Genomic DNA, 27,550 nt, shown 5'->3' on the forward strand with positions numbered 1-27,550 from the left:
TTATTTTCTTGTTATAGACAAGTTCTTGCTAATGGTAAAAAGAGCAATTTAAATGTAGGACATGTTCTTATTTTATCAGAGGTTTTGAATTGGCCCCTACTGATCGTCTATCATCCGAGATCAAAGAAAAGATAGGTTAATTTGTCTATACAAATCTATCATCTCGCGAAAAAATAATATAGTGAAATTATCTCTATTAATGCTAATAGCAGAATTTCACATGTAAAATTTTTTAACTAATAATTTCGTAGATATATTTTAATTTGAGGAATCTTTCAAACTAATCATTCAAACTTCGCCATTGAATAGTTTTTTTAGGTCCAATTCATCCAAATTTTTGTTTATAAAAATATAACAAATATCACTATTTTTTAATTATGTATATTTTTTAAGCTAAAAGGTTATTTCCAAAATAAAACACAAAAATTACATGTTGCTGCCCAGGATCGAACTGGAGACCTTTAGTGTGTAAGACTAACGTGATAACCACTACACCACAACAACTTTTACATACTCTTTTTTACAACTTAATTAATACATATAATCCATATACACATTTTTATTAATTATAATATACTAATATATTAATATTTTTTTTATATCGTAAACTAAAACATATTCACATTTAAATCATATTTAAAAGTATTTTAATAAATATTAACTATATTATAAAAAAGGAAATGGGTGGGGCTTACCTTGCAGAAGGACAACCGTTATTTGAACAGATCCACATTCGCTCCCTCTCTCTGGTCAATCCTTCTTGAAGTGATCAGTTTTATGACAAGTGAAGTATTTTAGCTTCAATTTATCAAAACCCTTATACTTTGACATTGATATGGATTTCCTCCTTTTTAGTTTCCTATACTTTCGGTCTTGCCTCTTGAAACACGCAAGCCTTCATCAATATCGTCAACCTTCAAATCTTTATTTTTTGATAACTCCTTTGACTTTATAGCATACTGGATTTCATTCAAGGTGATAATTACTTCCTTACCATAAATAAGGTCATCCTTGAAGTTATCAAAGGATATAGGTAATGAGCTCAACAAGAATAGAATCGTGTCCTAGTTATCAATCTTCACCTTAATGTTTTGCAAGTCATTGAGGATCTTGTGAAATTTGGTTAATTCCATGCCAAATATAACCATAGACAATGCTTTTTTTACCTTAAACAGCGCTTTCAAGCACTGTATATTCTGGCGATGTTGTAGGTATAGACAATGTTTTTTTAATATAAAAGCGCTGACTTAAGTTCACTTTAGGTAGCACTATTTATTAAAAGCGCTAGTGTAAGTCTCTCTTTAGGCATCACTTTTTTATAAAAGTGTGTGCGTAAAGCATAATTAGGCAGCACTTTTTGATAAAAGTGTTGGCGTAAGTCTCTTTAGACAGCATTTTTTTATAAAAGTTAGCATAAGGCATCATTAGGAAACACTTTATGATAAAAGCGCTTGTATAAGAAATCATTAAGCAACGCTTTGTGCTAAAAATGATGGCGTTAGTCTTTTTAGGCAAGGCTTTCTGATAAAAGCGTTGACATAAGGCATCATTAGACAACTCTTTCTGATGGAGCACTGGCGTAAGTCATCGTTAGGCAACACTTTCTACTAATAATTGTTGTTTTATATATACTTTAGGCAGTGATTTTATTGATAAGTGATGGCTCAACCGTCTCTAGACGTTTAGGCAATAAGAAGTGTTGTCTTATATATACTTTAGACAGTGCTACTAAGGGCATTTTTGGATTGGCAGTGGACATAATTGATTATGAGAGAATTGAGTTTGGTAGAATTGATTTTAACAAAATTGATTTTAAAAGAATTGATTTATAGAAGTGATTGTTATCAATTAATGTTTGGTTCTGAGGTGAAAAAAATGATATTGAGTGAATTGATTATGTAAAATTGATTCTCAATAAAAGTGAGTTAAATGTAAAGTGATTTATGTTTGGAGAAATTTTTGCAAAAGTGAGTTGAACAATAAATTCTAGTGTAAAAATCACGTTTGATCAAAAACTACAAATCCTAGCTTCAAGTAGAATCAATTCTGGAAAGCATAATCAATTATGCTCGAGATCAACCAAACACGTCAAAATCAATTCAAGACGTCCTGAATCAATTCTAGATGTCTCAAACGTGAAACCAAAGACGTTGTTTGGATAGTTTCAACAAAATTGATTTTGAATTGTATAATTACCAAAATGGTAATAAATTCTAATACAAATCAAGTTATGTATTCATCATAGGATCTCAAATACACGCATACTTAACATTTATATACACTGACCATTTATTGCTATAAGAGTACATGTCTCAGACGCCATTTTTTGTATGGATAGATAGGATTTGATGCTCGTTGGCAATTTATATTACTTATGCCCCATATAAACAAGTATAAGTCAAATCAGAACACATGATGAGTAAGTATATCATAAAATACACCTATCATGATAAATTAATATTACTTGAAAATCTTTGGTTTTTCGTTTGGCTACAAAAGTTTTCTAGTCTTCTTTAGAAATCATGCTTTCATAAAGCTCTAGATGCTTACACTACTACGAAAAAGAGATACCATAACAGTTGGAAAAGGGATACCACAATGGATGACCAACCGTTGTGAAGTAAGAGGTGATTATATGTATGATGTTTTCTACCACATGCGTGCGACTATGATTATATGTCAAGTAGCACGCTACCTTCCACAACGGTTATTCCGAATAACCGTTGTGATATAATTTAAAGAAAAAATTTTAACAATTGTTTTTCTAAACGAATGTTATGGTATATACACTGAATTTATTATAAATAATGTGGAATGCTTATTTCACCAATGCTCACTAAAATATAACCTTTCATTCTGATCTAGAACATTATAATATGATAAATTAGATTATAATAGAAGAAAAAATTACACCTTCAATGTTAAACAATAATTCTTCAGGTCCTTATCCGCATTTCGCTATTTAATTGTTAGAATATGTTTTAATGCTCCTTGTTCTTGAATATTCATTCCTTCACTTCTAGTTCGTTTTGCAACATATTGTTTACATTGCAAACTAAATTAGAGGTGAAAGAAGGGTAGGTTGAAAAATAATAAACATTAAGCCAAGTTCTCACAATTAAAGAGCAAAGTGCGGATAATGGACTGAAGGATTCTTGTCTAGAATTTAGTGTGTAACTTGTTTTCAAATATAATTTTATCTACCATATTATAATTTTCTAATACAATCTAAAAAAGTTATATATTCGACAAGGTCTTGGAATACAAGCAAACCACATAAGATGTAATAAACCCATCTAAAATAATAATTAACAACAACATTCATTTACAACAAACCTTAAACAACATACAACGTACCTGTCCCATAATGGAATCCAAAATGAAAGGTAAGGAGGTTGAAGCTGGAGTCAGGGCAGCAAACATGTGTTCGCAACGCTCAAACAAGTTTGATGCACTCACTTTAGCTTCATCCTCATTAATTTTTTCATCCATCCATCCACACCTACAAGTAAAAACTAGCAGAACATAAACACAAACATGAACAAGTCAAAACATTATATGTTAGGGTTTCAAACAAAAACAATTATAGATAAGATTTAAACATTATATGTTAGGGTTTGAAACATAAACAATAAGCTGAAATAGAAATTAAACAATAATAGATAAACAGAAACATAAATGGCATCGCTGCATAAGTTTAATGAATGAACCTAAAGATAAACATTGGCTCGAAGAAGAAGACATAGTTGTATTAGTTTGATGAAGATGGATCTGAAGGTTGTCGTAGGTGAGATAAGTGACATAGATGTTAGGATTTTGTTTTGAGAAAGAAGAGTGAAGTATATTAGGGTTTTTCTTTAGAGAAAAAATTGTTATGTACTGAGCGAAAGATAATTTCGCTTATATATAAATAAATATCACCTTTCACCACGGTTAATGAGACGAACTGTGATGAAATGATTGAACATTATACCACAGTTGACTAAAAGAACTATGGTGATATACAAGGATAATCTCATTTTGTGATGATAAAATGAGTAATTTTAGGAGTTGGGGTTCAAACCCTATAACTCTTGTTACGAGGTTAATTATGACCGTAGTGAAATATCTTTTAGTAGATAAAAAAAACGCAAAAAACAAGTTATTACTATGGTTAACATGGAGCTATTATAATATTGTTTTACGAATGGTTTTTTTCGTAGTAGTGTTACATAAAGCTCTATACGCTTACATAATTGTTTGTTAAAAAACATCAAAAGCCTATGTAATTTTCCTGTAACTTGAAGTACATGTATTTTATGTAAATCATCAATAATGAAAGACCTCTACATAAAAACATACATAGAGTGTGTTAGTATAAGTACTTTAAAGATATCATTACCAACAAAAATTAATAAAAGCACATATGGTACCTATATCTCACTCCATATTTTGTCTTTACCGAGTTTCAATGCTTTATCTCTCCAACTATCACAGGTGATTGGAACTTGTTCATGAACAACACCAATGTAACTTATCAACATTGAACCGTTAGGCTCAACTTGATGATTATTTGGATTCCATGCAACCTAATAACCTTATAGAAAAAGTACGTGTGTCTAGAAAAAACAACATAATTGAATTTTAACCAAAATATTGATCTACCTCAAATCTTAATCCTTTATCTCTTGCATGAATGACTTTCTTCATAATAGTTATTCCACAAGTAATCTCTTTTTCTCATTATGAACAAAGTCATTTTTCTCATTATTAGAAGAATCATTGTCATGTGAATTTCCATTTGATTTGTAATAAAGAAAAACAAAAATATAAGGAATATAAGAATCCATAATCATATTGGGCGATATTTGAACTTTGTGCCACATAAATAACTTTGCTTGCCAAAATTTGTAATATCTAAAATTTAGATGGGTCATATCCCATTTCAGTCATATCAGTAACACCATTGTTGCAAAGACTAGCAAACCAAAAGACAAACATTTTATCAATTCTTTTTATAAAATGTGATATGTACTCTCCTTCATAATCCTTCTTAAATATATAAATCAAGCTCTTCAAAACTTTAAACGCTATGGATAAATGAGTCTTAACTTATACTACTACATATTACATTTGATTTTCAATCAAATAACAAACTTGATAAAACAATTTTAAATATATTATGCATTATAAAAACAACTTGGACCAATATCCATGTTTAAAATACATTATACATAGTATTAATTGGTATTGATACAACACAAGTGCCTAACAACATCATTATATATACATGTTTAAAATTAAATATACAACTTATAATAGTGTCTAGGAAAAAACTAAGATCTATGTACAATATCTACAATTGCACATGACCCACATTGGAAGATCACAAACAAAAAAGTCTTTGAAACATCATCAAACAAACTTTTTCTTGCCTTTAACTTGGAAATATACGCATGAAAAACAACAATGATAATGAGAACTTATGATCATGAGGCAATCTCCATCTCATTAAGGACACCTTGAGGCTATAAAATTGATAAGCTTGAGGAGCCCTTGAATGATTCACAGTTGAAGCTCAACCCATAAAACCCTAACTCTTGATCCTTTGACTAAGACTATGTTTGCGAGTTTGGAGGGGGGGGGGGGGGGAGGGGAAGGCTTTCGAAAACGAAAATTTTAAAAAGTATGGAAAAATATTTGACATTTTTTGAAAAAATGATTTTGTTTAGAATGAAAAAAGAGTCATTATTATTGCTAAATTTTTAATTCAGAATAGTATAACAACCTAAAAGATATTTGAAAAATTTATGTAAGCCCTCCAAAACCTTCCAAAACCCTCCTTCAATACAATTTTTTTAGTTCCCCATTTTATGGGGTTTTTGGTGTTATGAATAAAATCAAACCCTCCAAAACCCTCATACCCAAAATCTTTTTATTCTTTTCACTTAATCCTTCCTATTTTTCAAAGCCCTCCATCCATTCCCCTCAAAACTCGCAAACAAAGCCCAAGGGTCTCAAAACCCTAATTCCTTCCAACATTTGATGAACCAATGATGAAGCCTCAATGTATTGAGATATGGATGAAGATAAAGACCTCTTGAAATGATGAAGACCCAAATCACAAGATACTTGTAGTTCAAATCCTTCTAGGCTTTCTGTTAATAAAATTATCTCAGGTATTAACTTGTATGCAATAATCAGAAGAAACCTATGTCATGTATGATTGATGAAGTCAAAAGACTTAATGAAATGATAAATATGGTGTGAGATCTTAGATAAAAAATATGAGACTAATATATATTATTTACTAATCTCAAATAGTAACAACATTTTTATTGATGTCAATTAGTAATAACAAAATTAAAAATATTGGTAACTATAACATGACATTTGTATTTATAAGTATAAGTCATAAATATTAATATATATTTTTAATATAATAATAAAGTTTAGAAGTGCCTAACTTAAATGCATTTTAGCTTATAAGTAATTTAACTAAGTATTTGTGATGAATAGTTAAAAATGGTTATAAAATCTAAATATCTTAAATGTTTTCCATTTAAAAAAAAAAGGCACACGTGTAAAGTTAGTCGACATCAACGTAGCAAGGCCGACGAGAAAAAAAACGCCCACTGACGCAGTTGTTATCAGTATCAGCTACCGACGTTGACTCGTCTTTCCTTTTTTCTCTCTTTACATTCTAACCGTAAAACCCTTCCCTCTCAACTCTCAACCACCATTTCATACTCTTAAATCTCAGATCTACAATCTCTCCCTCCTATGGCTTCCACGGCAGTTGCAACCGCCGAATCACCGGTACATCCCGTCGAACAGTCTCCCGCCTCCATCGATCGTTACGATTCAACCGATTCCTTGCCTAACTTTTTCAATGAAGCCGAAATTCCGGTACTATTTTCTCTGCTATTCGCTTTGTTGCTCGCCGTGATACTCAGTGCACATATTGTAATAGTAATCATAGATACTTTGGTGGTGAAGTCGAATAAATTTACGATCATTCATATAAAATCAATATCATACATAGAATCTTAGTAGCCTTAGATATGTAAATACTACATGTTGATTTATCAAAGACGCTATGAATATCTGTATCCATTTCTGATAGTTTCTGGTAACGAGCACCATTTGAGCCCACATTAGTTAGTTATCTAATTAGGTATTTGCTAATATAAAAATGAGGCCACATGATAGTATTGAAATAGTAGTAGTTAAGTAATAAAATATTTAGCTCTTAATTTTACAATATTTAGCTAGAGTGTAAGATTGTTTAAAAATAAGTCATTTGTGGAGTTTTGTGGCTATATATATGTAGCTGTTGATCTATTTAACTGAAATTTACATTTGGCTTAGGCTGTTGAAGTTGACGTATTGATGATCATACTGTATTTATATAGTTTTTGTAATTCTTTTCTCTTTTAGTTGCAGTCTCCGGATGTTTTGAAGAGTGAAGAGTATCGTCAATTGTTTCATCTTCCACCGGAAGAAGTGAGTGATTTTTCATCTCCAAATAGATATTATAATGCTCCATGATTTCTTTTTTAGTTTTCAGATTAGCATAGTAGGATAGAATCATAGAATAGTTGACAATCTTTATGTTGGTTCACATTTGTGACCAATGTTATTTTTATAGTTTTCACGATGCAATGAAATGATATAATTTTCGCCTACTCTTGTTGTGTTTTGTTGAGGATGTCACGAATTCATTTGTTCGGGTCCTTGCGATGCTTAACATTTTTTAAGGTTATTATGCCGTGTAAAGCATGAAGCCTCTTCCTTTTTTAATGATTTTTTTCTTCTTATAATACAATTTTTGCGGGAATGCTTATGCGGGTTAAAGAAACTAAATTATCCTTTTCGAGTTGTGAAAAGTAAGGAGATAGAGTAATAGCTATAAAGTTTACAATAAAGTGGAATACTCTTCATGCGTTCAATGTTTTATGCACCATAAATAAGGTTAGCAAAACACTACAAGGTTGTCCTAGAAGAATTTAAAAGGTTTAATTCAAGAAATACTATTAGGAGTGAATAGTTTCTCTGTAGCTGATCCAAATGGTCATAAAGGGAGGAGACAAACAAATGTAGAAAGTGAAGCTATCCTAGAAGAATTTAGAAGGTTTAATTCATGAAAGTTATACCATTAGAAGTTAACATTTTCTCTGGAAGTGATCCAAATGGTCATATAGGGAGGATGGCAAACAAATGTAGAGAGTAAAGCTATCCTAGATTTTGCTTTAACCTACAATTTTACAATGGGTTAACACATATTTTAGGAAATGGGAGGAGTGTCTTTTCACTTATAAAAGCGGGGGGACATGCCATCAAGCGAGGTGACATGCCATCAAGTTATTTATTTTTAATTATGGAAAGTAAATTGAAGTTCTGCATGGATGCCAAAGTCATTCTTTGAAAAGCTTGACTACCTAACTAATTTTCATCCCTAGTGTTTAGCTTATCGAAGTTCAATAAAAACATATGTCCTTTATTAAATGCTTATAAAAGTAAGTCTTCCATCTTTCCTTGACATCTTGTTTTGTGATTCAGAATTTTTTTTTCTTTTTTCATCCTAAACGTATTCTTCTTGATTCAAGCCTCATATTTTCTGTTTTTTTTTTTTTTTGTTCTTTACTTTTAGCTATAACCTGTAGGTACTTTGTTTACTAGCTTTGGTACCTAAGAATCGGTATAGCTTGTAATAAAGTAAATTTCGAGCTACACTGACCGCTTTCTCATTACATTTCTAAGTTATCTTATATTCTTTTATTTTAGCATTTTTTCTCACAAAGTCATGCCAAAACACTCCATTTTAACCCCAACCACATATTATACACGTGTGTTCCAACTCCAAAATTCTTTTCCACAGGTCCAATGCCTTTCGATTCACCAAAAATATCTTTGCCACTGGCTACCTTTCTAATCTCTTTAATCATCTCATTCAACAAATCATTAGCACTTCCCTAGGTTTCCTTGTTAAGATCTGCCACCCATATATGACTATGCTTCAAATGCTCAGTCCTCGGCGTGTTGAGATCTCACATTGACTAGAGATATGACCAAATTATTTGGGTTTTTGAGTTTTTGTTAAGCTTAGCCCAACTTCTTAAGTGAAGTGAAAGACTATCTAGATATGCTATGGGCCACTTATCTTTGTTGGGCTTTAAATATCCAGTCTTGGGTGTGAAGGTGTGTTAAAATTCCACATTGACTAGAGTTATGACCAAATTAATCCTTATAAGGCCTAGACGATTTTCGTTAGGTGAGTTAACTTTTTGGGTTGACTTAGACTAACCAAATTCCAAGACAACAAAACCCCCTCTAAAATCTTACTCTCAGAGCTCCTTTAATATCTTACCCTTTGTATGCCACCATTCGATCTTTATAATATGTCTTGATTGTTTTCATTAACTCTCCTTTTGACTCTTGCATCCACATCTAGTTCCTTATCCATTCCTAATGAGTTTTTCTATTTGGGATAAATCATCCCTACTTAATCGGCTTGTAAGATGAGGGTGCCACTCTTTATAAATTTTAGTCAGACCTTATCTTCAATCTAACTTGGATTTTTCCCAATAAACACCCAACAACACTATTGACCTTGATGTATGGATATAAATGGTGAGTGGCCTGTATCGATAGACTCTGATACCATATTGAGTTTTTATATTAGACATAACTCATCCTTACAAAACTGACTTGTAAGGTGAGGGGTGTCAATCTTTATAAATCCTAGTTGAACCTTATCTTTACTCTATGTTAGACTTGTGTTTTTCCCTTTAACTGTGTTGTAGGCCTGGGAGCATAGAAAATAAGTGGAGCAGAAGTACTTCAATTCATTTTCCCCTTTTATAAGAATGTGGATGACTTAAAATTGTACAAACTACAACACAATATAATGTTAATATAGAATCCTGTGACTTAAAAGAGAGGATAACCATTTTAAAGTTAGCATGGGTCTCTGTAGACATTGTAAAGTGTTATTTTCCTATTTGTATTGGTATAAAATAACACTTTACAATATTGAAGTACAAATTTTTAAAATACAATTTATTTTTTGGTAGTGTCTTATTTGAATGTGTCCAATACAAATGCGACATGGCATGTCTCTGTTTTGAAGTGTAAGTGCTTTCTTGGTATCCAGAGAAGTATTTGGTAATTGGAAGAGTTCGGAAAAGAAATGAGCTCAAATTTGAAATAGTAAACGATAAGTACAACAGGTCATGAAGTGTCAGAATATAAAGCAGGTCCACAAAATACTTCTTTATAATTATAACTATAGGACTGTGTTCCATGAGCCAACTTTGATGAGCCCTTGTCATTTTACCTTGGTATTGGGTGTGCTTACTGAACATATCTAAGAGCTGGTGCCCTGCTTAATATTTTTGGTAGATAATATATTGGAAGTCACAGATTAGGATCAAAGAAGACCTTAGATATGCCTACATCAGTAATTTTAGCACACTGATACTTTGCTACTGTACATACACTAATAGTTTTAGTTGAATAGTTGAGAGAGCTTAAGTAGAAGTTAGACTTAGAATTGTGGAGTGGACATAAGCTTTCTGAGCAGATAACTTTTGTTTAGGCAGAAGATAGAATAGATTATGATTTTTTTTTATTAGATAGAATATGAAATGCAATTTTTGTTGGAAGCACACTATTCTAGCATTGAGGTATAAATTGGAAAACATACCATATATATTACAACTTTGTTTTACTTGTACCCTGTTAATATGATGATTGTTGTTAGAAATATGCATATTCATAAGTTCTTTGTTTCATATGCTTATGAACTTTAAGCGATTTGATTTCTCTTTTCTTTTCTTACAACTTGTTTTACATGTACCCATTAATATTACTATTATAATAATATTGTTAGAAATGTGATTATTCATAAGTTTTTTGTTTCATATGTTTATGAACTTCAAGTGATTTGATTCCTCTTTTCTTTTTTCATAATTGAAGCCACTTCTTATTTGTTTATCTTTCCTTTAGGTCCTAATTGAAGATTTTAACTGTGCCCTCCAGGAAAACATACTTATTCAGGTAATAGAATGGTGATAACTTGTTATTAAATGGTAACATCATAATAGGTTTAAGTACTGCCCCTTATCTTTTCAATTTGAAGATCACTACCATATTTTACATATGCCTTTAAATTTTAAGTAAAGTTTGCTTCAACATGTAGTATTTTCATCCGCATTCCTAATGGTTTCTTAATTATTTGTTCTGCAGGGTCATATGTACCTATTCGTCAATTACATTTGTTTCTACTCGAACATTTTTGGGTTTGAGACAAAGGTAAATTGCTCATATATTAGTTTATGCATTTAAACTTATTCTTTGAAATCTATTTTTTTTTTTTGGTAAGATCTTTGAAATCTATATGATAGAGATTGCATTATATCAACCTACATTATTCTGTACATATATAATTCAATAGAAATATGAAGGAAAAACTGAATGCTATTTCGCATAATTTTCTGTACACAGGCAATGGTACAATGCATGTACTACTAGGACACAAATGCCAATAATGACTAACATAAAATTAAGAAGATAATATGTAAAAAAAAACTGGACTTAAAAAGGAGATTTCAAATATAATTATTGTTGCAAAACAATCAATTTAAAGGAAGATCCGTAAAAATTCTGAACATCAAATGATTCATATCAAGCTTTGACCCGTCATGATTAGAGAACATGTGAATGAGATTCTGAGAGCTTATTAACAAAGGTTGAAGAAGCTATGGCTTTCAAACAACCATAAAATGAAGGTTCCAACCAAGATGAAACATAAACCCCCAAAACCAAAAGACCCGTTTAGGTCAATTTTGTGGAGTTTTAGGGTTTTCTAACATCCTTGAAAGAACTCCTATTACTATTAAGACCAAACACCATCCAGAACAGAACAAGAGTGAGCAGTGACATGTTCTGTGGTGGCAGCAGCAGATGCATTACAGACAGCAAACAACGACAGAAATGCTACCAGCAAGGGTTTAAACTTATAAGATGCGGAAAAGAGGCAAATATGGCATCGTAAAGTCTCTTATGAAAGAGACTATGGTTTCTCTGTGATTAAAAGGGACTTGAGTTTCTAAAGCAGGGATAGAGTCTCAAATTGGGAACTCTGATACTAAGTAGACAATTAGAGAGGAAAAAACTGAATATTATTTCACCTAATTTTCTGTATTTGGGCAAAGGGTAATAGTTATTAATGAATAATGATTATTCTAAAATTAAGACAATTGTAAAAAATAAAATTTGTACAGGAAAGGGAGATTTCCCTGCAATACAACCGGTGTTGTCGATGGCGATCAATGGCGGAAAAGCCAAAATCCTGCCATACTGGCTCTTTGTGGGGCCGTCCTAGCGGATTATGGCGGAAATACCTGCTGCAGAGTTATGGCAGGAAATACCTTCTGCAATATTGACTGATATATACCATTGCGGCGAGTCCAAAAACCACCCCTAATGTCCGCCATGGTGCCTCCATGACTGAAATTCGATAACACCGAATACAACAGACAACACATATAAATGTTAAATTCATTTACATTCTTAATCTATATATAAATTAACGCTATCACTTTGTAAAAGATATCTGTTTTTGTTGTGTTGATCTTCATGATTAAGGCTTTATTTTAAGTCACTGAAACGATACGTAAAAAAAACTCAACTACAATGCTTTTTGTTGTAAGTTAAGGCCTGCGAATCCAAGTGGCTTCTGCTCTTAAGCTACATGTGGCAAAATTTCGTTTGCTTTTTTAGTTTTTTGAAAGAAATCACCACTTTCTAGTTTCTATCAGTCATATATGCGTATTGTAGTATTTATAACATGTTACACATATACATACATGCATATGTATGTTATATTTGTATTTAGTCTTAAACATGTAAAACATCCACACAAATAGGGGTCATTTTTTATTTCATATTTCTTTTGTGAAAATGGACATGATTTGATGATGTGGATAATTCCATGCTGATTTGCATCTCCTCAATATTAGCCACTAATTGAATACTACTTTAAATTATTTTTATTAAAAAAAAAGAAAAAGAATTATTTATTCAAAAACCTCAATTATTTGTCTTTCAACTTCATATTCATCATTCCTCACGTATCTCAATCCATAAACCCAGAATTCCTTCTCATCCCTCAGGCTTTTCAGCCCCATTCGTCATCACTTACTTTCTTGGCCTCTTATCCCTTGGAAGGTCTCTCAATCTCTCCTCTCATAATTCATTGACTGTAAACAAGATCAGAAATGAAAAACTAAACCAGATCTGAATGTTGATGGAGTCAAAATTAGACGGCAACACCAATTTCCTCTTGTGCCTCATTTTCAGATCTCGTTTCCTTTTCCCTCAATTTTTCCTCCATCTCACCAACCTGTTCAACCTTCTGTTGGATCTTGATTTTGTCTTTCAATCGAACCAAGTTTTGTCCTTAACGATTCATGGTGTCAATTTTATGGTGTTCGTCGCGGATCTTGATCTGTATTTCCAATTGGGGTCTGAGATTCTTCAACAACAAAAAAAGAGGTCTGAGCATGCAGCATAGTTTGTTTGTCAGTTAGGCGTTGTTCGAGACAAGTATCTAATTGGTAACAAGTTATATACTCTACCCAAAAAAATTGAATTTGGATAAAAAAAACTTATGAGGGTATGTTTGATGTGTTGTTCAAGAGGTTGAAGAATGCTCAGGAAGTGTCAGAGTGATGAAGTTAAGTTTCTGAAGCAAGAAAGATTATGTGTACTTGTTTAAAAGTTTGAAGTATTTTCATTTTTCTTTTTTACAAAAATTTTTCAAAAAAATAAAAAATGTTTGATAGAGATAACTAGTAGATTAAAAATATATTTTAGCGTCAACGAGTAATAAGCATAGTCACACATACATCATCATTTAATGTCCACTTCAACAAAAAAACATGAGGGGCTAAATTGAAAGTGTTCTGAAATTGCAGGGTCAAATTGAGACCAAAATGATCCCTTTTGCAGGGACCATTTATATATTTAAGCCTTATATTTGCATGCATATTACATATATACAGGCAGATGTGTATGTATATTTATATACTAAGCAGATACATATTTATGTACATACATTCATAAGCATTACTCACTCATTCTTTCATGCATGTGTGCATGCATACACGTTATTTAGTGTTTGAAGTTTTGGTGATGCCATTAGATATGTCTTTTAGCTTGTGGTTTTGATTTTAATTTTCAATAGTACCGCACCTAAAAATCTCAATGCTTCATGTTTTAGAGAATTATTCCTCTCCCTGAAATCACAGGCGTACGGAGGGCAAAGACCGCTGGGATATTTCCTAATGCCATTGAGATTCTTTCCGGAAGCAAGAAGGTGTGTTAGACATTGAGCAGCACTCATGCTACATTGTATTCCAATTTACTTGTCACATAGTATGATTTTTACACTTGTCTTTCTCTTTAGCGTTGCTGAAATGTCTTAATTCACTTGTTTATTTGACAGCACTTCTTTGCATCCTTTCTATCCCGTGATGACGCTTTTAAGATTATTAATGACGGGTGGTTACGACAGGGAAACGATGCCAGAGTAATAATGGAACAGCAGGTACTTTACTACAGAAATCTGTCACTATACTAATTGTTAATAAGCTTTTGTAGTATGTAGCAATATAATGTTCTACATTGGTAATATGGCGGGTTCTAGGAAAGAGTGGTATTCCCTTCTCCTATAGTAATCTGTTGATGGATAATGAACTATGTAGCACCGACATATTTGAAAAAAGGTGTGTTTGTGTCCGTGTCCGTGTCCGTGTTGGACACATGCACCGACACTTGTGATTACGTTTAATCTATTCATTTTTTCAAATTATTACTGGTGTCGCCGTGTCAGTGTTCGGGTCATGTTTGGGCTGTCTGTGCTTCGTAATGAATCTGGTTTGAAAATTAGAGAGGAAGCCATGGAGATGTCCAATAATTGAGTTGCGTCAAGATCTGGTATGACTTATGACTTACAAGTCTTTCCAATTGGCTCTTGTGGTTAGTGGCGAGACGCATTTAAGCTGATTTAGGATGGGCTTTGTTAGATAAATCCCTGGGTAAGAAGACTAAATTTGGAATTCATCTTGATTAGAGACACCGACACATCCCTTGAGTATAGGAATTTCAAGCTTAATGCTAGTGTAACCAAGAATAAATTTGGATATTGAATATGTTTTATGTATTTAGTGAAAATAAAGAGCCAAGGTAGTTGGTTGAAATTGTACTAGTTTTACCATTGTATTCATGTTGTTATTTTACTTCAGGAATCAATATCGGAGTCCAGCGGCCAAGAGGTTGGATTCTTAACTGTTGAAGATGTCAAAAGTTCTGATATACTTGACAATGAAGCACTTTCTACTGACCCGTATGTCCGTGATCATGAGTTGTTGCTTTAGAAGACATTATTTTATATGCGACTCATTTACACTTTACTTATGTGTGTGAATCAGGAGCCAAGGTACTTCTATTTGCAAAGATGTGGGAGTTCCATCCATTGTTGGAGAAGGCCCTATATTGATGGTTGATCCAGAGAAGCAATCCAGTGTTAAAGAAGTTGCTGAGTCTGAATTGAATAATAATAAACCCCCTAGAGTGAGTTGGAGCTGGAATGAGGAGGATATTGATGCTCCAACAAGTGAGTTTGGAAACATACCTACACCTATATATGTATTGGTAACATAGCTTATATGTATGTATTTTGGATTCATGTATATGCACGGAAGTTTGTAGTCATCTAAAAACTGATCTGAGGGAAAAGATCTCAAAGATTTTGTTTAAAAATTATTCAACAGATGTCTCAAACCATACAGAATGTAGTTAATGGATATTATTAGAAACTTATTGTCTAGGTTTAATTTATATTCTTCCACATGACACCTTAGGAACACATATTACTCGCTTTCCCTGCCTTTTTACAAATATGATTTTCATCTTTGATAAACTAGTTTCCATTAGGATTAGGGATGAAGATATATGCAAAACTCTTCAAACCGGTATTTTGAATATGACTGAAGGCTTTATTGTTTATTTGCAATCTCCCTTAAGTACATCACATTTTTCATTGAATGAATAATTGTCATTTCCTTATGCCTTGATTCTTTACATAGTTTAGTGTGGCCAGTAATTGGCACTGTTAGAACGCAAGAAAATACATTATACCTTTGATATTATATTAGAGTATTTTAGTCTTTTTTTTCTTGGATCAGTTTCCAATCTTAGATTATTTCCTAGGATTAGTCTTCACATAGTAATTTATGCTTATTTCTTGATTTTCCCATTAATTAGGATTAGGAGTCTTGTATCTATAGGTGTTAATATTTAGTATTATGTATCTAGCTAGTATCAAGTTATTATGAATAATATTCAAGCTCGTATTGTTTCCCTCCTACTTGTATCTAAAACCCATAATTTCAAATGGTATCAAATCCTGATTCAATCCTTTGTGATCTGTCCTGTCACAAGGACTGTCATCTGATGAAGCCCACTATTGCCGCATCTACATTTTCTGTCCTCTGAATAACAAACCATATGAAGGAAAATTAGAAGGCTATTTTAAATATAACTCTTACAGTGAGAGTCAGTAGTGATTTCTCAAGTCTGTTGTTAGGTGGTTTGATCCGGTGTTCTTGATTGGATTATGTAAGATATCTTTTTGGGTCTGAAATCTGATTATGTTAGATGTTATATTTCTGTTTCAAATTGTTAATCTGTAACAAGCTTAAAGCTTACTTAAGCTTGAGAGCAAGAAGCTTTAAGCTTGAGAGCGAGTTTTCTAAATTATCTAATAATATCTTTGATATTTATGTTAGATATCTTAGTTTTTCTTGTAGGACCAATTTCTAATTTTGACTGTAGTTAATTGCTTTCGTGTTGGCCGCAATCCCAGTGGCACATCTCGTCGCGGCAGTCGTGCGCCATGCAATACGGAAAAGCGGCTCAGATTAGGGTTGTGGCTGTTTAGGGTTTTAATTTTAAGGCCTTTATTTTTCTTTTTACTGTGGGGTAATATTCTCAAGTCACTGACTGACCTTTAAACTCTCCTATGCTTTTAAAATTAGAAAAGTAGAGCTGTTGCGATAATAAAACAGCGCCACTCCCTCTGTTGTTTCTTCTCCTTCTCTAAAACTCAGCGTCCCTTCTCCTTCTTCTCTAAATTCCGCTCAACAGTATCCTCTTCTAGGGAAAACAGATTTGTTTCTTGATTTGTTTGATTATTATCTTCTAGGGTTAGTGTTTAGTCTTTTCTATCAAAATACTATCAATAATAATAATAATAATCAAGTTTTTATTATTTCTCTCCCACTCTCATCTAAAACCCATAACTTCAACATACACCTTAAGTGTATTTGTATGTTTATGTTTATGTATATTCTCACATTGCAGTACGTCCAGCATTTTTTAGAATATTTGTTCATTAGTTCATGCATTACTACTAGTCTACTACTATCTTTAAATGCCCATTGTTCACTTGTGAAATGTAAGAATTTCTTCTTTGGTTGGTGCATATATGTGTAAAAACTAATAGGAAGCATTGTATGCATGTACAAGTAACAAACCCTTCATGTTTAAATGTCATCATATGAATCAATCCTTTTTCTTCTAGCTTATATATGCAAAGAGGCTGATGATTTGAGCTTATTTTCTGTTATGCAGCCCCAGAAGCTTATACGTGTGTTGCAGAATCAATATTTCCGGTATTATCTTATTTGAAATTATTATGTGTGATTGTACCTTTGAAGTTTCCATGACTAATATGATGATATTGACTTTCAAATTTATGAAGTCGTTCTCAGTTTTATTTTACAAACTGCAGATAAAGGTTGAAGACTTCTTTAGGTACTTTTTCTCGGATGATGCTGTAAATTTTCTTGAGTCTTTCCGTCAAAGATGCGGCGATAAAGGTAGCCTGCATGAAACTCTTAAGCCTATACTCCAGTTGGTCACTATTATGAGAAAAAAATGATCTCAAATCTTGATCACTATTATAAGCAAAAGTCAATCATTTTAAAACTATTTATTTCTAGTATTCCTTATATACCCTTCATTGAATTCAAAAACGTTTAATGCATAGTTGATCAATTAACTATCAAAAAGGATTGTTTATAAAAAAAACAATTAAAAAGGATAATTTAGTAAATTTAATTTTTATTTTACATTAAATATGGAGAATTAACTACCCGTAACTAACCTTCTTTACCAATGTGAAATTAGTTTTTTTGTTTATATTAGTAACCAGAGGGAGTACATTTTAATAGCCATTTTCATCTTCTAGTCTTTTTTGCTTTCCTCTATCATTTAATATATTTTCTGGGAATGAATAGTGATAACTGATGTCTTTTCCCATGCTTTGTGGTTTTGGGGAGGATGATATTTTCTTTATTTTTATTTCAGAGTTTAATGCATAGTTGATCAATTAACTATCAAAAAGGATTGTTTATAAAAAAAACAATTAAAAAGGATAATTTAGTAAATTTAATTTTTATTTTACATTAAATATGGAGAATTAACTACCCGTAACTAACCTTCTTTACCAATGTGAAATTAGTTTTTTTGTTTATATTAGTAACCAGAGGGAGTACATTTTAATAGCCATTTTCATCTTCTAGTCTTGTTTGCTTTCCTCTATCATTTAATATATTTTCTGGGAATGAATAGTGATAACTGATGTCTTTTCCCATGCTTTGTGGTTTTGGGGAGGATGATATTTTCTTTATTTTTATTTCAGATTTTAAGTGTGCTTCATGGCATCCTCAAGAGAAATTTGGGTATTCTCGTGATCTGTCATTTCAACATCCAATAAAAATTTATCTTGGTAAGCTTCTGCTGGTCTATATCACATGTACATTGTATACTTTCTAGTTCTTTCCCTAACTAAGTTTTGCTCTCCCTTTATAATTTTACATGTTATTGAATATTAAATAGTGGAGCTTGAACTCAAATTTTAAGGGAACGAAAGTAAATGGCTAAATGTTAAACTAATTTAGTACTTTTAATAGGATCATAGCCATCAACACCGTCTCCATAAAATTATAAATGGATTATGCTCTACATATCTAAGCCTGAAGTAAAATTTTAATACTAAGTTGACTAAATGCAATATAGAGAATAAAACTATTAGAAGCAAAAGCTACACAAGTACCTGCTTCTTATAAAACCGTGTATTAATGTGGCAAATAAATTTGAGTGAGTTTTTAGTTGCAAAGCAGTGAAGCTCTACGTCGAAGAACAAATTGGGGGGACATTTGGACATTAATAATCTTTCTCTGATAGATTTAAGGAATTTTGACAATGTTTGAGGAGCTGTTCCTTTCTGCCATTTAACATGATTGTTTTTCCTTTTCAGGAGCAAAATTGGGTGGCTGCCATGAGGTCCAGAAATATCGAGTTTATAGGAACAGGTTAGTGCTATGACTTTTGATTATCAGTACAATAATTTGCATTAATTTATCTTCCCTTTTATGTTTTCCTTTTTCTTTTAGGAATAACGTTACTGCACTGAAACATGAAATATATGAAGTTTTAGAAAGTTGTGTTATATTGACATGTATCTGTTACTTTATCCAGTCATTTGGTTATACAGACATCGCAAGAAGTCAGTGACGTACCTTATGCAGATTATTTTCAAGTTGAGGTACAAAACATCTCGAGACATTGAACCATTAGACATAATATACTAGCCTTTTATTAATTTTGAACATCATAATTTGTTTTAAATTAAAAAATACAGAGTCTTGCATGTTGTTTGTGTGTAGTGTTACCGCACATTATCAATGAATACTATCATATTTTTCTAGCTTTTCAAGTGAATTTTTTGCCATATCTATCTCTTCAATCCCTCTTTATCTATAAGTCTATATTATTATAAAAATGAGATTCCCCCTGGTCTTTTTTTACCCATTTTGCCAGATCAAAATGCCTGATGTTTTGTTTTAACAGTTTTGCTATATAATTACCGGTGCTTTATTTGAGAACTTGATGGCAATAAAATGAGGGTATTGTTCAAACTTCTAAGTTTGGTCCTTTGTCAAATTAACTTTCAGCTTAAGGCCATCCATTGAATTGTTTGTTAAGAAATGTGAGGGGACTAGGGACTAGACCACTGCGACAACTTAATTGCAGCCCAATGCATTAGCCTGTTTCATTTTGGGGTCTGTGGAGGATAACTTTCAGCTTAATTGAAGTACCATTTATGAAATGAACAGAGAGGCTGTTACTAATGTTTAAACAGGAAAGCAAGGGAACATCAACAAACAATTCTATGAGCGAGATTGAATAAACTTTTCAACAGAAACTCAGAAAAAAGAAAAGTTGAAATGATGGTCTTTAACAAGTTATGAGCCCGCTGGAATAAGCTTTTCAACAAACACTGTAGTACAGTTGGAAAATAATTTGCACCTTTTCTCTGATAATGATGATTGCAGTACACGAAAAGTTAGATTAATGCTGTCATTTTTTAACTAAATGACAAGTAGTTATGTACGAACATTTATAGCATATCTGAAAAAGTGGTGGTGGGCTTTAAAAGTGGGGTTGGAATTAAGTTATGATGGAAGCATTGGGATTTAGAATTAGTGTATATTCCGTTGTGATCTCTTGCATTTTTTTTGTGCCTCATGCATCAACATGTTTAAACATAGCATTTTGCCCCCACCCCACGAGATCAAACTGGCAAAAAAGGGGTGTGTTATTGTTTCTTTAGAGAAGTCTCGTATTTTAATCGCCAAAATGCGGTACAATTGTGTTGTAATTGTGCTTTATTTCATTTATTGAACAGTATTAAGTAACTTTGTATTTCGCTATCCAATGAATTGTCAGTTTTTACTTGTGACTTGTTTCTGTTTTTAATTTGCAGGGGTTGTGGAGTGTAGAGAGAGACAAAGTTGAATCAAAAGAACGCTGCATTTTACGGATATATGTGAATGTGGCATTTTCTAAAAAAACTATCTGGAGAGGTATGGTTTTTTATAATACATTCTGTAAGAATATTCTATTGGTTTCCTTTGTAAATAGTATTTTACATGTATTCATTTGAATTATGTTTGATTTAGTATGAATTCTGTATCATGGTAAATCACCATGCTTTATAAAATATGGTACGCCGCATTTCTATCAACATTTTGGGGTGGGTTCCTGAGTCTTTGATTTCTTCCATGGTAGTGTATGTTAGTCATGTCAAAGAGCATGGCCTAGTTGTTTTCAAGATAAGATCTAAAAGTAAAGAAAAGCATCCCTTTATGTCCACGCTCCAGATGTCCACTCCTGGGTGTGAGTGGGTATGTTAAAGAGTCCTACATTGGGCAATATATGGCTTGATCATATGTTTAAAAGTAGGGGCAATTCTCACCTCAGAAGCTGGTTTTGTAAGGCTAAGTTAGGCCCAACGACACTTTCTAAGAGTCATGAACTTTTTTGAAGTTTTATGGGTTTTTGATTAAAGGAGAAAAGAAATAATATGAACAACGTCCAAAGAGGGAGAGGAGAGGCCAGCAAATACAACAGAAAAAGCGCAAATGCTCTGGGAAAGCGGCCCGTGTACCTCAGATGCTGGAGAAGATGTGTGTCTGTGATGGTGCGGGAGAGCACATGACTGAGGGGATGGTGACAGCGCTTTGGCACCGTGCAGATCAGCGGATTCTGCTTCTACTTAAAACCTCTTATCATAATAATAATCAAGTAGTATAAGATACCCTAAGTCCCTGACATTAGAAACTAATCTTCCAAGTTAAACTAAAATAATAACATGATATCTAGATATTTTGAGATACTTTTATGGCATCAGTATCATTTGATCCATGTAGCTAATTCACCTGGTTGGATAAGACTTGATTGTTGTTCACTTGTTTGTGATGAATTTGAAATTTTATTGATTCTAAGTGGGTGACAATCACAGGCAAAATAGTACAGTCAACAGTTGATGAATGTAGAGATGCTTATGCAACGTGGATGAATATGGTATTCTTATGTTTTTACATTATACATTTTTAGTTTGGCTGCTCTTCCTTGTTTTATTTTAAATGTCGGTTTAAGAATGTATCAATATTCCTTTCAGGCACATGAGTTCTTGAAACAGAAGAACCTTGTAAAACAAGGTATGGTGTTATATTTTCTTAAATTTTGAAGTGCCTTTTTCTTTCCATATAATTTTGGCGTCTATTAAAATGTCCTATTTTTTAAGATTTATAATTTACTTTTTTTTAAAGCAGAAAGTGGTCCCATTGCTGCTGTAGTTCAAAATGGAAAAATGAATTTTGACAGAGAAGCAAAGACAGGAGAATCTTCAGAAGGATCACAGGATCAAAGTAATCCTACAAGGAGACAAACTACATCCAGTGTCATTGATGCTATTCACAATGTTAGTTCTCAATTGCAAGGAAACTTCATTGACACGTCGTCTGTTCCATCTTTGTTCAAAGAGTTTGCGGCAAAGATTAGGTCAACTTTGAAAAGTCAGAGCAATCTTTCACTGCTACTAGTTGCCATTTTTGCTCTGATTTTCGTCATGCAGGTGTGTACTTAAACCGTACATTTAGATTTATGCCTTTTCTTGCTTTGTGGATTACTTATTTGTTTGGTACCAAAATTAAACTGTTCATCAAAATTGTTGCTGCAATAAAATTTGTTTCCTTGTGACTTGGAGGTCATGGGTTCAAAGTGGTAGTCTAGTATCCTAGGCTGACCTTTTAATATTAATTAGGACTAAAAAGAATCACCCCCACTTCACCCTTCAGTTCCCTGGTTTAATATCTTTCAGCTTGATACCTCTTGTAATCAATCTTGTTTGACTATTCTGACTTACTCTTCAAAATCAACTGTTTTTATGTTTTGAATTTCAGGGCTATTCTATAATGGTCTATTTTAAGTATTGTTGCAATTTGCAAATCTGCTACTTCCATTATTAAGCCTAAACACTTTACTTTATTCTGTTGCAGCAGTTTAGCATACTTGTGCTCTTGTCCAGACCTCAGCAGATACATATGAACCCTCCTGTAGACTTTATGAATAAGATGGACAATGGAGTAACTAGAAGTTCTTCTGACATAGCTTGGCTAGAGAAAAGAGTTCATTACCTTAAAGATGAGATGTACATGGTTGAGACTAGGCTTGAAAGAATGCGGTATGAGTACACACTCTTAAAAAAGCAAATAAATGATCTAGAACATAAATAGCACTCTCTCTATGTATATACTACTAGTATATATTATGTTTGTAATTCAGGTATGATGGGATGTGATATGGATGTAGCTTTAAAAATCGATAATTCATATACCTAGTTGTAAATGATGGTAAATGATGACTTCATGTGATCCTTCAAGAAATAAAGTAAAGTGTTTGGTTATTGTATAATAAGCGAGGAATTTGTGATTCGAAAACAGGACGAGGTTCAATAGGGTTATAGTATCAAAATTCCGCGTTTGGTTATTGCTCATGACAGATGTACTTAAACTTAATTTAGTTAACAAACTAAAGTTTATAGGATAATAATTTTACACTTTCATCAATGAGCATCGTGTATTTGAAGATTTTTAAATCGGTTGTTGAACTAACTAAAACAGACTGAGATTGGATGTATGAAGATTTTTAAATAGGTTGTTGAACAATAACAGATTGAGATTGGATGTATGGATTTGTTGGTAATTTGTAATTAGGTCTTTCACCAAAAAAATAATTGATTGAATCTCTAAATTTTAAGTGATCTGTAATTAAATTCCTAAATCTATATCCTCCAAGAAAACTACACTCAACACATGTAATTAAATTTTGAGTAATCTATAATTAAATTCCTAAATCTACATCCTCCAAGAAAACTACTTGCCACTCAACACATGACGAGGGCATATATGGCGAGAAGTATTCCACATTAAGGCCATCATTCCAAATCTTCCGACTCCTGAGTGGTAGATAATGGGGAATAAACCAAAAAAGTGATGTAAATACCACAAATTTAAGAGACATTATTCAGAAGACCGCCACCAGCTGAAAAGACATTATTCAGAAGACCGCCACCAGCTGAAAAAAAAAATAAAAAAAGATAGAGGGACTCATTAAAGGCCACTTTAGAAGATATTTTTTAAAAATAAGATAGAAAGTCTCATTAAAGACCACTTTAGAAGATATTTTTAAGGCGCATCATATAATTTTGGAGGAGGGTCATGCCCAACAAAACGTGATCGATCTATAAGCCCTTAGTCAAGAAGAGAAAAAAATCTAGAAGATAGGGTGGAAGGTAAACCATGGCCATGTCCAATAAAACGGGATCGACCTATAAGCCTTTAGTCAAGAAGAGAAAAAATCTAGAAGATGGGGTGGAAGGCAAACCATCGCCATGCCCAACAAAACGGGATCGACCTATAAGCCCTTAGTCAAGAAGAGAAAAAATCTAGAAGATGGGGTGGAAGGCAAACCAGATTGTCATACACTCAAATGAATTAATTTTATTATTAATTAAAAATAGATTAATTTTATTAGTAATTAAAATAAATAAATTAAACATAATCAATTATAAAAATTTAATAAATGATTTTGCTTATAATTATTAAAAAATTGAATTTTTCTAAATAAAAGACAAATGTGTCTTCGTAGACACTCTATCATCGTACAACATCATTATAGGGTGCTCCACATTCAAAATTTTAGAAGCAATTTTATTATGCTCTTTATGACTATGAAGTACCCTTTTGATAGTAGATGGACATTTTAGTAGATTTTGATTGGCAATCTTTTCAAACTAAATAGGGTGGAACCTTACATAGACGAAATGATCGTGAAAACTCTTAATGAGAAAAATTATTGTGATGACTTAGAAGATATCTTGAGTTGTGTCATGAAGTACAACATGTCTCTAAACCCTACCAAATATTCATTTGGGGTTTAGGCAAGGAAATTCATGGAGTTCACGCTAATGAGAAGGGGGGATAAAAGTCAACCAAAACAAATGTCAATCGATAATCGACATGAGGAGTCTAGGCACAATCAAATAAGACAAACAATTGACGGGGAGGCTAGTCGTCCTCTTTCGCTTCCTCTCGTGCATTATAGGTAAATTATTTCATTTCTTCGCCACTCTAACGAAGAAGGAAATTTTTTAATTGACACAGTAATGTGAGGAAGCCTTTCTTAAATTAAAACCTTTTGGAGGACCCTTTTGATATTAACTCGGTTGAATGAAGGGACGACCTAACTCATATACTTACCAGTTACTAAAAATTACATGAGTTCAATAATAGTTCAAGAGCTGGAAGAAGGCAAACAATCGGTTTACTTCGTGAGCAAGGTATCCAAAGGAGCATAGTTAAAATACATAAAATAAAAAGATTGGTGCTGGAAGTAGTAATAACCCGCAAGGCATTACTTCCAAGGGCGTGTGATTATGACAACAATCAACCACCTAATGCGCCAAGTGCTTACAAATTCGGACTTGGCGGAAAGAATGGTCACATGGTCTAAAGAGTTATTAGATTATGGCATACATTTTCTTCCTATATGCAATATAAAATTTTAAGTACTATCTAACTTTCTAGTCCAATTCAACTTCCTAGTGGGTGAAGATGCCCCCTACGTATGGTCTTATCAGTAGACGAAGCATCCAATAAAAAATGAAGTAGATCCAGAATTGTATTGAAAGGCCCAAAAGAAAATAAAATTCCCTAATTGACACCCTCTTTATACCATAAAATGAAAAAATCCCACTGTGAGCTTGATCCCGAGGGATCCACTTAAGATTTCAAATATGTTATTAAAAGCCCAAATATTTGGATGTACTTGGGATGAGTACGTTGACAATTTTTAAGACGCTGGCCTCAAACACACTAAATGGAACTTCCACTTACTTGCTGACGATAACTCTTATATCCATATAGAAGTATTTGTTTTATGTTTCTTGTGGAATCCTTAGACAAGCTTTCTCGCCCTTAGCACATGGCACTAACAGAACGAAGCGAAGCCACCTCAGACTCGTTGTTAATAATTGTGTTAATGTTTTTTACTTTGCTATTAAAGCAAGTTGCAGGTGTGCTTGAGGTTGTCATCAACAATCTCGTCTATCTTGGGTTAGAAGAGGGAAAAGCAATGTCATTATCATTCCTCTCTATGTAATCAGGGATGCTAGAACTACTATTATAACTCTCAAATATCTTTAGCTCAACAAGTTTCCAATCGACCTCCCTATTATGTCGCCTCAAATTTGCTTTAATGTTTAAACAGTTATGTCAAGGTTAGGGCATGTGACCAAGTTTATAAGCGTTAGAAGTAGTCTCCCCCAAAAGACGATTATGTCTATGAATACCTAGCCAAATAGTTAAGTTAGATTCATTCATTTTTTACCTATCAGAATCTAAAAGCTCTCTTGCGCTCTATATTGTAGACAAATCAATATTGGATGTACTCGAAGCAAGTATGAAATAAACGATAATTGTTTGTCTTTTTAAAATTTGATAAATTATGCTTTTAATTAAACTTTGTCAATTATCTAAATTAAAAAAGTAAAAAAAATTATATAATACTAAATTATTATTTGTAAAATTTGTAGATAACTTTTGTTTAATAAATAAATGATTTCCAAAGCTTGATCATTTTTTAAAGTTTACATTTATATACAATAAATATATTATGGTGTACATATGATATTTGACTTTCAATTAACAATAAATAAAATAATTCCTCTTCTTAGATTCAATATTTTTTTGTGCAGTTTATCATAAAATAACATGAGAATAAAGATTTAAAAATGGATATTAAAATATCAAGAATATTTTTTACATAAAACACAAGGAAATAACACAATGCAAAAAAAATTGAAAAAAATAATAAATAAAAAATAGAAAATGTATCTTCCATCTAAAATAATTGTATATCTAGGAGAAGTTCATTCCATCAAAACCAAAAATATTTTAAAATTATTTGGATTATATATTAAACAACCTATTTTATATGGTGAAATGCATCTCCATCAAACTTATAATTAAATAAACATGTATGTGATGATATTTAGAATTTAATTCATATACATTATTATACTATGAGTCCATCAAATTTGTTTGGATTTTTTAAAATATATAGGTAATTTAAATTCTAATTACTATACACAATTTCAATACTAACGCATTTCAGAATTCAGAAAATAAAACGAGCTTTCAGTCTCTGTGCCACCGGTCATCTTCCGACGAACACTGAGCGTCCATCCACCACCGGATCCGATGATGCCACCGCAAATTGAACGGTTTCTCGTGTTGTAGGCGCAATTCGAGTCCTATATGATGGCTTATTATTCATTTGATGAGAGAAAACTATGGGGATGCTTTTTGGTTTCAATCGGATCCATTTTCTTCGTAGCTTACTTCTTTCTTGCTCTCTTTTCCAAGCTGCTTCCTCCTTCTCACATTCCAATCATCTCTTCCTTCCAAAATGACTGGTCAGTTCTCTTTTCTTTTCTTTTCTTTCTCAAATTTCAATTTACAAATTCAACATGTTGTTATATTCTTCTCTTTTATGTGGTGTCAAAACCTAATATTGTGTTGAAGGATTCATG

General features: G+C 32.4%; 1 protein-coding gene and 1 non-coding gene across 5 annotated transcripts; one reads left to right on the forward strand and one right to left on the reverse strand.

Annotated features, from left to right (window-relative positions):
• Window positions 1–431: 431 nt before the first annotated feature.
• TRNAV-UAC (transfer RNA valine (anticodon UAC)) lies at window positions 432–504 on the reverse strand. The gene has a single exon. It is a non-coding gene; the product is annotated as a tRNA-Val (tRNA).
• Window positions 505–6,555: 6,051 nt separating this feature from the next.
• Window positions 6,556–23,314, forward strand: LOC131616094 (protein VASCULAR ASSOCIATED DEATH 1, chloroplastic). Of its 4 annotated transcripts, none has more exons than XM_058887330.1 (18): window positions 6,556–6,888; window positions 7,420–7,485; window positions 10,990–11,040; window positions 11,230–11,295; window positions 14,267–14,362; window positions 14,492–14,593; window positions 15,291–15,391; window positions 15,477–15,661; window positions 17,680–17,720; window positions 17,840–17,927; window positions 18,752–18,838; window positions 19,370–19,424; window positions 19,591–19,657; window positions 20,879–20,978; window positions 21,917–21,978; window positions 22,076–22,115; window positions 22,227–22,531; window positions 22,956–23,314. In XM_058887330.1, the coding sequence occupies exons 1-18, from the start codon at window positions 6,763–6,765 to the stop codon at window positions 23,190–23,192; spliced, it is 1,875 nt and encodes a 624-aa protein (XP_058743313.1). In that variant the 5' UTR covers window positions 6,556–6,762; the 3' UTR covers window positions 23,193–23,314. The 4 variants fall into 4 exon arrangements, with proteins under 4 accessions (XP_058743313.1, XP_058743315.1, XP_058743316.1 ...); XM_058887332.1 differs by having other exon boundaries at window positions 22,959–23,314; XM_058887333.1 differs by having other exon boundaries at window positions 7,426–7,485.
• Window positions 23,315–27,550: the final 4,236 nt, after the last annotated feature.

The sequence above is a fragment of the Vicia villosa genome, linkage group LG7 (genome assembly GCF_029867415.1).
Source record: "Vicia villosa cultivar HV-30 ecotype Madison, WI linkage group LG7, Vvil1.0, whole genome shotgun sequence".
NCBI classification, from domain to species: Eukaryota; Viridiplantae; Streptophyta; class Magnoliopsida; order Fabales; family Fabaceae; genus Vicia; species Vicia villosa.